Source organism: Callospermophilus lateralis, chromosome 19 (genome assembly GCF_048772815.1).
Source record: "Callospermophilus lateralis isolate mCalLat2 chromosome 19, mCalLat2.hap1, whole genome shotgun sequence".
Lineage (NCBI taxonomy): Eukaryota > Metazoa > Chordata > Mammalia > Rodentia > Sciuridae > Callospermophilus > Callospermophilus lateralis.
The window spans coordinates 35844959-35857889 of NC_135323.1; the positions used below are offsets into that span (position 1 = coordinate 35844959).

Here is a 12931-nt window from a genome sequence, read left to right on the forward strand (position 1 = left end):
ATGACACAAAGCATCAGGTATTGGATTCAGTACTTTACCTATATTGTGTGTTGTCAATACTTTTCACAAAAGCTCTCTAAGGCAGGTATGATGGTTCTCATTTTACAGAAAAAGGAAATGTGGCAGGGTAGGGGGAGTATTTAGTCTAGGTCACAATGGCAGGAAGTGGAGTTAAAGCATAAGCAAATTTAATGTTAAAGCCCCTCATCCTAACCACTGTGCTGTCCCTGTGTCTGTAGCTGCAGACAGGTGACACCATGTACTTCACTGATGTTCTGAGCTTCATAGAACCTACCATAGATTTGGACACAGAGCAGCACATCAATAAATACTTCTTACTAGCAGTCTTTAAAACAACTCTCAAAACAGATAATTTACTAAGAAAGCTCGGCAGAAAGACCAGTCCCAAACAATGTTGACAACGGAGGAACACAATGTCTCTTCATCATAATGGAACAGAAGGTTCAGTGGTCTGTCTCCCAAGAAGGTGATAACACTTTAACTATCTCAGAAAGTTTCGCAGGAATGAAAAAGAAACATCTGGATATTCTCTAGGGGACAAGGCAGAGTAGTGCCCAGTTCCTGGGGGATCAGGAGAGTCAACAAACACCCCAGAGCAGTTGTTGCCTGGTCCCTGGGCTCTTCAAAACCCCCACTGACTGCTGTGACTGTCTAGACAGTCAGGTCAATCTGCAATCTACCAAGTGCTGCAAAGTCAGCAGCTGGCTTATGAATTTTCCAAGGGAGAAATCTGAGGGGCTGCATGCAGCACCTTTGCAGATAGAGTAGGGACAGTGATACCATTCACACCCACTGATCAGCCTGAGCCTCCCTGACAGCAGGCCAAGAGGGGGAGGTAGTGCTTTTACCACTCAGGATTTCATATCAAGGGATAAAGTTGATGAAATATAAAAACAACAACTATTTCTGCCGGGCCAACGTAAAACAAAAATTTTGGGCAGTTACTCTATTTCCCTTTTAAATAGTCACTGCAAACAGCAAGAAATATGGTTATTTATCCAACTTCTACTGGGAAGGCAGGATAGGAAGAAGGGTAAGTGGTATTTGCATTTTGTTGCTTTTTTCTTTTTTGAAACATCACCTGCTAAGGTGACCATGTTCTCAAACTTGTGTTTAAAGATGAAGATATTATGTAAGGGAAAATGGATGTGCTCACGTGTAATCACCAACCAAAACTGTTTCAAGATCAAGAAGTCCATAAGGCATAGATGCACAATGTTATTTACTACAGGGACTTTACAAAACTGGAAACTTAATGAAAACAGAATGAAATTCTGACAACTCCTTGCCATGGATACTGGCTCTGCTCTGTTGTCTGATAGGAAGATGGCTCAAGGGATGGTGCCTGGGATGCACTCTGGGGCTATCTGGGGGCAAGGAGGCTTCCACTTGAGTTCTCAGCTCTACCACCTATATCACCTATCAAGCATAAGTATCTATTTTTATGGTATCTGAAGGAAAGAGTGTGAGCCGAGGGCTCTGTTAGGCACCCTCCATAATGGAGCTGCAGTGGTTATCATCATGAGTCCTAAATCGAAGCTTTCTAGTGGGTCTCTCTGGGAACCAAAGGAAGGGTCTCACCTTTTGAGGATTAGGGCAGGCCATATTCCATGATAAAGAATTCCCACCCCACTCTCCTCCTCTGCCGACTTACATCACGCAGCATGGAATTCCACTCTAGTAAATGAGCCCTCATTCAGGCTTAACACTCTTTTGTCACCCAGATGTTTAGTTTTTCTTCTTGTCCACGTTACTTCCTGAATAAAAGTCCTCTCTGATAGTAGGAACAAGAGGACCAATCTTCATTTATCTCTAATGTGAAGGCCTGGCTTAGCCCAGGAATTGGCTGACTGATTGGGCCCCCGTTACGGTGAGGCTAATAAGTGCCAACTGTCCACCATCACAGCTGGAGCAGCCCTGGCACTGACAGCTGGTCCGGACTCATTTACATTCTCTTCACACAGCCACTCAGCTACTCAGCTACTGCAGGCGGCTGCAGATGCTTGTTTTTTTAGCAACAAATTGGCTCATTACAGATGTGAATTTTGGTTATATTTTGATAAAGTTAATAATATTGAATGTTAGAGAACAAGATGGAACCTGGAAAGGATAGAAAAAGATGAGCAGGGAGGAGAGTTAAGTAGGTGGGAAAGGACAAATAAAAACACAAGTGACCTTGGGAAAAGATGGGTGACTACACTCAATTTCCACGAAAAGATTCCAAACCAGATGTTCCTGAGTTACTTTGATTAAACTCTCATATCTGATAGTCTTTCTTCCTTAGTACTAGCTTCCTAAGCCTCTAACTCATGGCTCTGGCTAACTTCCCAGAAAGTTCTACTTACTGCTAAGTTTATAGAAAAAAGTTATTGCTCTAGGAAGGTAGAAAGAGATTCAATAGGGAAATGTCTGACTCGAAGAATAAATATTCCAGAAGCATCACTTTCAAATCTCCTCAAAATTTCTCAAATCTACCATTCTTCTTCCCATACCAAATATATCCAATCCATTCCTAAATGCAGCATGCTAAAAACAAACTGATGAATGCTTTATCTGAGAACATTCAAGGGAGCAGAGGGCTTGGAATGCACGCCACCATATCAATAAAACACTACCTCTGTCCATTTCATCAGATATGCAGTGTCTGATTCTTCAGGGATTCTGGCATGCAGTTCTCCTCCAGAAAATGCATTAAAATAAACACCTCATCTCGGAGTGACAAGTTCCTGGAAATCCAACTGGAGTTTAGATTACTGGCAAGAAACTATAATGAGAAAGCAGATGCCCTCCATCTTACATGGGCCAAAATTAGCTAGTAGTTCAATTCTTAAACATGCAGAATCCTTAAGGATTAATGGTACATTTAGCCATCTTGCTAAAAAGAGGAGTGTTATACATGTAATCTATACAAGTGAAAGGGAAAAAGCAGACACCCTAACAACACTACCATCTTTGATGTTAAATTCTGAAAGCATGTAGTGGTTTGCTTTAACACTAAGCCCAAAAGAATTCTGTCAATTCTGCTTGCAAGACAGTTGTGCTGACATATGTACTTTTGAAACATTCAATAGGGGAGAGACCCCTTTCCTCATGGAGCATCAGTGCCACCTAGTGGCATCTCACTCCACAGCTCACAAAGGAGGAGGGTGTGGCTTGGTTACTTCTCTGCACTCTGGTTTCTATTTTCTGTACAGACATTACAGCAACAGCAGACAGGGAGCCTAGAAAGTAAATGCTATTCACAGGTCCAAGTCAAGTTCTTAAATACAAAGTCCTAAAATCTATAATGCCTTGTGATGCAGTCTTTTCACTGCAAACACTGCTAAAATAGGCATAAGATGATGTTAATAGCCAGTGGTGCACACTTGTAATCCCAGCAACTCAGGAGGCTGAGGCAGGAGGATTACAAATTCAAGGCCAGCCTCAGTAATTTAGTGACTCTGTCTCAAGATAAAAAGGATGGGGGATGTAGCTCAGTGGTAAAGCATTCCTGGATTCATCCCCAGTAATGGGGAGTGGGGGAGTCTGGAATAAAAAAAATGAAGGACACAGTGAGTGAGCTCAGGCACCACGAACCAACATTCCTAAGGCAGCAATCACCCTTTTGGGCTATTTTTAAAAAACATTTCTCCTCCTTTGCTATAATTCCCTTTATTTTTTTTTAAATCATTAATACTAAAGATAAAAGTGACAACAGTAAAATTTTGGAGAATCTAAAAAAAAAAACACAGTCTTTTTATTATTATTATTAAAAAAAAAAATTTGTTCCCTTCTAGGCTCTTGTAATCTGCTCATTTCCTCCTTTCACTGCTTCTGCCTCCAAACTTCTAGCTCTCCCTCCAGCCTAGGTTTTGCTCCAGACTCTGGTTGTCTAATCACATAGCAAACATTCATTAAGCACCTACTTTGTGCCAGGTATTGGTGGGGACAGGGACACAAACTGGAGACCTCCACCCTGAAATCTCAAATGTCCAAAACAAAACTAAATTTTCTTTCCCCCTGAAATCCTTTTGATTCTATTTGCAGATTTATGAATAGCACCATCATCTGTGTGGTGGCCCAAAGCAGGAGTTAGTCACTTGGACCTTATCCCACCCTCATTCAGCCTGTCACCACCTAACCTGTGTCTGCGATTCTACCAAGTCTGCTCCATTTCTTAAACCCCAGAGCCAGTTCTGGTCCTCAGGATCTGTATCTTTTGGGGTGTGCTAAGTTATGCTGCTGGGATAAATTCAAACCTCCAAAGCACTAAATAGAAACGTTTCTTGCTCATATTGCACATCCATCTTGGCAGAGGGAACAGATAGTGGACTATTTGTTTCCTTTTATTCCAAAAAATTATGATTAAAAAACACACCACATACCCTACCCTATAAACAAACTTTTAAGAGTAAAGTACTGCCAACCAGAAACAAAATGCTGTACAGAAGATGTCTAAATGAAAACATCTCATTTAGAATGAAGAATTTCGTCTTGTCTAAATGAAGCTATCAAATGCACAGCAACTCTCCATTTCCCTTCCTTCCAGCCACTGGAAGCCGCTATTCTGATCTGTTTTAGATACTATACACGAATGGAACTATGCAATATTTGGCCTTTTGTGATTGGCTAATTTCACTCAGCATAATATATTCATGATTCGCCTGTATTGTACTATAACAGAATTTCCTTTTATAAGACTGAATAATATCCTATCATGCATATATACCACATTTTTAACCATTCATCTGTCAATGGACATTTGTTTGTCATATGTCAATTACAAATGATGTCGCAATGAACAGAACAGATCCTCTGATCTCAAAGGATTTTAATGGCTCTCCATGGGTGATGTTCATACTTTTGTTGCACAGAAATCTTTCAGTTTGCTGTAGTCTCACTGGGGAGGGGAAGAGTTGATTCCCCTATTTTTGCTTCCACTTCTTTGTTTTTGGTGTCATAGCTAAGAAATCAGTGCCAAGTCCAACATGGTAGTTTTTTCTTTTCTTTTTTTTTCATTTAGTCCATTTTTAGTTGATTTTGTGAATGGTGAGCAATAAGATCCAATTTCATTCTTTTTCAAGTGGATATCCCATTCTCCCAGCACCATTTATTGATGAGATTATCTTTCCACATTGTATATAAGGGCACTCTTGTCAAAGATTACCTGACCATAAATGTGTGGATTGATTTTTTGGGTTTTCAATTATGTTTCATTGATCCATATATGTCTGTTTTCACACAAGTACTATACTATTTCAATCACTGAACCTTTGTACAAAGGAAGTACGAAGTGTCCACCTTTTAAATATACTCACAGTTTTTTGTTTTTGTTTTTGGTGGTGCCGGGGATTGAACCCAGGGCCTGTACATGCTAGGCAAACTGAGCTATATCCCTAGCCCTCCCCACACTATTATTAATCACAAGTTACATCTTCTTATTATGTATCTATTAATACTATTTTATGTATTTTAAACTCTATACCAGATAGTGATTTATGCATAACTATACATACTGCAGAATTCTGTATGTCTATACAGATGTTCCTCAACTTAAGATGGGATTATAGCCTGATATCTTCTTTTTGTTCCTTGTCCTGGGTAATTTCAAATGACCTGTCGTCAACTCTGTTGATTCTTTCTTTTGCTTAATCAAATCTGCTATTGAATTGTTCTAGTGGGTTCTTCAATTGGGTTCTTATTCTTCAGCTTCCAAGTCTGGTTCTCTTTGATATTTTCGGTCTCTTTGTTGATATTCTCATTTTGTTTACACAAGACTTTCTTAAGCTTGCTGACCACCTTTATGATGTTACATTGAAAAATATTTTTGGTCAGGTAATTCATATATATCAGTTTCTTTGAGGTCAGTTTCTAAAATTTAATTTGCTTGTTTGGCTGGGCCATGCTTCTCTCTTTTTATAGGTCAGCCTTATTACTTTTGTGTTTGGATCTACACATTTGGAAAAACAGCCACTTCACCCACTTCACCCAGTCTTTATAAACTTAACTTTAGATAAGGAAAAACCTTCACCCATGTACCTTGATTGATTCTGGAGGCCTCTCAAACCTTTTCTGTGGATGCACTGTCTTGAATTAGTATATGTAAATGGGCAATTAATGAGGTTTTAGGTTTGTTTCCCCAACCTCCCCCCCCCCCACCCCAGGGAGAAGCATGTGTAAGGAATTTCCTACTGTTCATTCTGCACTGAGCTGGGGGAGTACAATGCTGAGAGAGTGAGAGTGAGTGAGTGGGTGAGAGTGTGTGTGCCTGTGCTACTTCCACATCTGTTCTCAATAGCTTTTTATGAAAGCAACCTGCTCACCTGTGCACACACTGTCCAAAAAAAAAACAAAAAACAAACAAACAAAAAAACCTAAATGCCCACCTCCCAGGCATGTATATTCCTTCTACTGACAGGAAAAAATATTTGGTGTTCTTTTCTGAGTTCTTAAGAGCTGTTTGGAAGCTCCCACTAACATCTCAAGTTGATATTCTAAACACACTCACTGGATGCTGTTTCAGATTCATTTGTGCCTTTAGGCTGTTTCTAAATATCTTTGGAGAACAGTGGCCTCCTCCTCTTTGGTCTTCAAAATTGCATATCAGTACTTTCACTGGCCTATTTTACTTGAAATAACACTAGGGAACATAGCTCCCAGCTCCTAGCTCCTTCTAAGCAATTTATGAAGACCCCGGAGAAGGTAGCAGTGATGTACATTTCTTATCTGAACTCCTCAACAGCCAAACAAATCTTCCTGATATTTTAGTGCTGCCTCCAATCTCAGAATGATGCTCAAGGTCCTGCATGGCTTTGCTCCCACGCAGCTCATGAGCCTCCATTATATTCCTGATATCAACCAATGTCCCAAGGTGTTGCTGCTTCGTGGGGCCTAAAATATTCCTCCATTTTCACTCCTCCTCTTACCCATTCCTTCCTTTGGTTATGTTTCCCCTGTTCATGAATTGCCTTTTGTAGCATCCAGTGCCTGACACACTTGACTCACACAAGGGCACAGTTACCATGCTTTCTTAGTTCCAAGATGCCAGAGACTATTGGGACTATTATTATAAAACAGACTGGGGTGGAAAAAAATTATTAAATAATCACATCACTTGTAAGAACACAAACAAATTTTGTACAGAAATACTCATGTTGAAAACAGAAGGAATAAAATGCCGAATGCTTTCTCTGATATAAGGAGGCTGACTTATAGTGGGGTAGGGAGGGGGAACATGGAACGAACAGATGAATTCTAAATAGGGAAGAGGGGAGGGAGGAGAAAGGAGAAGGCAGGGGATTAGCAAGGAAGGTGGAATGTGATGGACATCATTAACCAAAGTACATGTATGAAGACACAAATTGGGTGTTAACCTACTTTATATACAAACAGAGATATGAAAAATTGTGGTATATATGTGTAGTAAGAATTGTAATGCAAAAAAAAAAAAAAATAAAGACATGAATTGGCATGAGCATACTTTAAACAAAGATATAAAAAAATTGTCCTCTATATGTGTAATAAGAATTGTAATACATTCCACTGTCGTGTATTTAAAAAAAAAAAAAAAAGGAATAAAATTTTCTTTATTCTCTAATCTCTACTTCAATTTCTTCATTCTCTCCAGGATACTACAATGTTCAACTCTAATCACATGGTTTTAGAAAAATGATTAAATTTTTCTAATTTGTCTATGTGAATGGCCAATATTCATGAAAACTTTTAACTGGCTTATAAATAGTTCATAAATTTTAAGACATTCTTAGTTCAAAAAGTAGAAGCTGAGTTAGAGAAGAAAGATTTGTAGAAATAAGGTAATTAGATAGCTCTGGTCTCACATGAAAATAGTTAATTTGAATGAGGAAAACAAGTTAAAACCTACCAGACATGACAGAAACATTACCATGATTTTTCAAAGAAGTGTCTCTAGGACATGGAAAATGGCAGGAGGTATGTGTGTGTTTGGATGGCAAGAGAGTAGGGGTGGGGAGTTGAGCAGAAGCAGAGAAAAGGGCAAGCAAGAAAAATAATGACCCAGTAGAAGAAAAAAAATCCAGATCTTCATAGTTTATATCACAGTATCTGAAGACATAAAACTGGGATTCAGAGCTAACTGTAACTAGAATTCCACAAGTGGACCCTTCTCTATAACCATACCAACAATCATTCACAAAGTAAGTATCGATCTTCATTTGCTTTTATGAAAAGGAGAGCACTCAAATCCTACTCATGTATTGGCATACAGATATAAAGCACATCGTATACCTGTGGAGGAAAAAATGTTTCCCTACCTTTCGGCAGCGAGGATTAGGACAGCTGAACCTCTTCACATCACTGTCCAACAATGCAGGAAAGCTACAGGAGGGGCACCTGGAATCAAAAGTAGAACTACTCAGAATATTAACACCTGATTAGGTTTCACGTGACTATTCCCTTAAAATGGAGTTTTGAGCTGGACAGTTTATTGTTTTTTAACTCTTCATTTTTCGGTAAAATGTGGATTGAACCTCTTGACAATGAAAGGTGTAGAGCCATTATAAAGAACAGCTTTCTAGATCCCAACTCATTGTCAGCCACTCAATAAACATATTCCAACTTTTATAAGAATCCTTGGATATGTCACTTTTTCTCCAACCCAGGTCGTGATGACTATACTTACAGGGCAGAAAATTATGAGGAAGAGTAAGGAAAGTAGATAAAAAATTGTGCTATTGATTTTTTTCCATTAATAAAATTGATTGACTATAATATGTCTCAATAAGAAAAGCCAGGAAACCTGGAAGATATAGTTTTGTTACATAATTTCCTTCACCTGATGCTCAGAGCAGCCTTCATATTTGGGAAAGAGCTGACTAAAAACTCACCTGACAAGCTCATCAGCATAGGCTGCAGCAACTTCCTCTTCAGCTTTTCGCTCATAATATTTATACAGGATGGTCTGGGGAAGCACTTTCTCTAGTTCACTGGTTGGGAATGAACATGTGCAGCTGCCTTCCATGCAGCTGAGCTCTGACTAGAAAGTAAGTAGGCAAAGAAAAAAGAAAAGTCAAGCAAGTCCTCAGTAAAAAAACCTCAGAGGTTAAAGGAATCTTTCAACAGAAGGCAAACAATAGTTAAGTGACAGAATGAAGATCTCTCTGCCTCCTGCCTCTATGAGAAATCACACTCCAATAAGGACAAAATGAAACAAAAACACAAAGTCCATCTAGCAGTGTAAATCACAATCCAAGAAGATGGAAGGTGGAGGGCATATGGCTTAGTGGATGGAAGGAGGAAGTTCTCAGATAAGTATCTGAAAGGGAGATGCTGGTGCTGATTCCCTCTATAAATCCTAAAAAGCAGGAGATGCCCCAGGAAGATAGAAGGGTGGGGAAAGGGTAGAAAAAAATCAAGAAGTGGGGGAATTGTTTTGGCCTTCAGTTCCAACTCCCTTTAGATGGAACCAGGAGACTCCCAGAGAAAACCATTGCTAAGGTGTGGCCTAAACTCAGGATTTGTGAAGCCTGCACACTGAACAGGGAATTCTCCAGCTCCTGCCTCCCACTCAGCTCTAGGATGTTGGAATGAGGTCTCACACCTGCTGGGCAGGATCCACACCCAAATCCGGTAGAGAGACCTAAGAGAGTGTCATTTAAGGTTCACAACACAAAATGCTAACAGGCTATCCAGGCACCTGCAGTCAAATTCACCAGCCTATAATCCTCACTACTCAAACAGCTTCCAAACAACTCTTTAATATGAAAGAAAAGCTTAGCCATCCGAGGAACATTTTCAACAGGAAAGACAGACAAAACAAATCAGACATATGAGAAAAAGCACCTTACAATATAGTTGCCGGGTGTTGAGTGTACACCTATAATTTGAGTGACTTGGGAATAAGGCAGGAGGATCACAAGTTTGAGGACAATCTTAGCAAATTAGTGAGGCACTAAGCAATTTAGTGAGACCCTGTCTCAAAATAAAAAATAAAAATGTGATGGGGATATAGCTCAGTGGTAAGGTGCCCCTGGGTTCAATCCCCAGCAATAAATAAACAATTTAAAAAATACAGCTAAGATCTAGGAAGCATTTATGATGTTTCAGAAAATACTTTTTTTTTTTTTTTTTTTGTGGTGCTGGGGAATCGAACCCAGGAAAATACACCCTTTAAACACATGATTTCATTTAATGTTCACAGCAATTCTCAAGATTATGCAGTCAATTATAAGTGGGAGGCCCAAGGGCCAATGCTTTTTGCTAGACTCTAAAAAATCATGCTTTTTGAAAAACAAAATCTTTTTTATTTTCAAATAACTTTAGACTTTTAAGAAGTTGCAAAAATAGTACAAAGTTCCTAAATCCTCTTTAATCACTTTTCCTGAAGTTAAAGTTGTATACAAAACACATCACACTTAAAATCAGAAGCTAAGAGTGGTACAATCCTATTAACTAAGCAAGTCTTTATTTCTACTTCATTAGGTTTTTCCAATATTGTCTTTTTTGGTCTAGTATCCCTCATGACCTCTAATTGCCATGTGTTCTTTGCCTCTTCCAATCTGTGTTACTGTGATAGCTACACATTCTGGTTTTTATCCATGGTTCCCTTGACCCTTTTTATTTCCTAAATGAAGAGAACTATAAGGTAGTTTGACCAGAATTATAAGGTAGTTGGCCTTTTGTCCTTAGTTCCTAAAGCAGCTCTGAAATAATTTCAGAGCAATAAAGGTAAAAGTCAGTCTTCTGTTACAATGTTGGAACACTTTCGCCCTCAGAAAGCAGTCTCTCAGCCAGGTGCTATAATCCCAGCAGCTTGGAAGGCTGAGGCAGGGGGATCTCAAGTTCAAAGCCAATCTCAGCAACTTAGCAAGGTCCTAAACAATTCAGTGAGACCATCTCTAAATAAATACAAAAAAAGGGCTGGGGATGAGACTCAGTGTTTAAGTGCCCCTGAGTTCAATCCCTGGCGCCAAAAACAAGACACCGAAAAACAAACAAACAAACAAAACCCTCAAAAAACAGTCCATCTCTTGTCTGATCTCTTACCCTCTGTTCACCTGTTTTCCCTCACCTCCAGGGCAAGTTAGAGAAATCCGAACTTCTCTTCCTCAAGGCTAGTCATAGATCTAAAAATATACTCTTAATCCTTCCAGACCTTTCTTTGTAAAAGTTGACTGCAAAGAAATGCTCTGACCTACTTTTTTCTGTTAGCAGATCATAAGACCCCTATTTCAGATCGTAAGTCCTGTCCCTTATCTGGAATGAAGGCACACTGCATACACACCAAGAAGAATCTGCACTGCCAGGGTTTGTTGGGTCTCACCACTCAGTCTATTGGCATTAGAGCATGCTTTTTCTTCCCATCACATTTCTACAAGATTGTCTATGCTTCATTTGTTTCTATGCAATGAAGTAATGAAGTCTTCATAAAAACTCAAAGAACAGGATTTGGAGGGTTTCTGGACAGCTGGGCACATGGAGACTGGTGAACAAGAACTCAACTATATTCTGGGAAGGTGGTATATTCAAATTCCATGTGGACAGAAGCTCCTGTGATTGGGACATTGTCCATGTATCCCTCTATCTGGCTGTTTACTGGTATCCCTTACAATTATCCTTTATTATACATTGGTCAATGTAAGTTAGAGCTTCCCTGAGATCAACAAGCTGACTCAAGTGAATTAATTGAGCCTGAGGTATTGATCATGGGAACTCCAATTTGCAGTCAGTTGATCAGAAGTGCTGGAGGCCTGAACTTTCAACTGGTGTTTGATATTGAGTACCGAGCATCTCAACCTGTAGGACTCCAAATTATCTCTAAGTAGACACAATTCAAATGACTTAAGAGGATATCCAGCTGGTGTCCACTAAACTGACTACTTGCTTGCCTGCTGGTGAGGAGAAATCCCCACTTATTTTGGGGTCACAAAAGTGATCTGCAAATGTACAGTGGAGGAACCTAAGGTTGAGTCTGTTTTCCCTCTATATCCCCAGAGACAGTGACTCAGTATTTGTTGGTCTTTCATGACCTTGGTACTTTTGAAGAGTACTGGTCAGTAATCTTGTAGAGTGTTTCTCAATTTGAATTTGTCTCAAGAGTAAACTGATATTTGACATGTAAGGGCAATTTCTCAGTGTAGCTTCAGGAAATATGCTACATGCTAGTGCATCTTTTATCACTCATGATTAAAAAGGCCTCATTTTAAATGACTGTGTTAGTTTTTCTGTTGCTGCTGGAATAAGACACCATTAACATTAGTGGTATAAAAAATATAAAACTCCTTTCCAGTTTGCCTTATGCTGGTGTTAAAAGAAACTAAACCCAGACAGAGAAATATGATCTTGTATAAAATAGTTACTAGAATATATATATTTTAATCCAACTATAAAATCCTTTAAAACATGCATAAAAACCACTAACATTCTCTCCTGTGTTCAAATAGGTCATTCTCCCTCTGGTTCATCCCACTGACTGTGAACAGGAAAGTGGGGCAGGGCCTGGGGCATGAAAGAGTCCTATCATTCCCCGAAGACTGTTGTGCCTAGAACCAACATAATCACACAAACCAAATTATGCATATATTAACACACTGATAGAATTCTACTCACCCCAGCAAAGCTCCTGGTCTATCAGCGTGGTTGCCTGAGTGTGACTGTTTCCTATGTATGGGTATTACACAGTTCTACATTTCTTACCTTTCCAGATCCAAAGACAGCCTCTTGGGCATATCTGATGAGACATTCTTTGCAGAACAAGTGAGCATCAGCACATTGTGTCAGCTCCTCAAATGGAAACTCCCCATAGCAGCAGCGGCACTCAATTAGCTGGCCATCCTATATGCCACAGAGACACATGTGAATGCCCAACACCCCCACACACTCACACTAGAGTCTAGGGGAGGACTTGTTTCCTATCTTCTTAAGCCTCCCTACCCCTAGCATACATTATGAGGTC

At 39.5% G+C, this 12931-nt stretch overlaps 1 protein-coding gene across 6 annotated transcripts in view; it reads right to left on the reverse strand.

The window, feature by feature from the left end:
- The window catches only part of Rnf216 (ring finger protein 216), a 135975-nt gene that overhangs the window by 68716 nt on the left and 54328 nt on the right, over positions 1 to 12931 (reverse strand). For all 6 annotated transcript variants that reach the window (XR_013089443.1, XM_076840333.1, XM_076840332.1 and 3 more), the window contains exons 11-13: positions 12673 to 12810; positions 8865 to 9013; positions 8292 to 8370 (exon numbers count right to left, since the gene is read on the reverse strand). Coding sequence is in view for 5 of the 6 variants with exons in the window: in XM_076840333.1 (XP_076696448.1) it covers positions 8292 to 8370; positions 8865 to 9013; positions 12673 to 12810 (366 nt within the window). In the remaining variant the exon portion in view is untranslated. The remainder of the gene's footprint in view (positions 1 to 8291; positions 8371 to 8864; positions 9014 to 12672; positions 12811 to 12931) is intronic.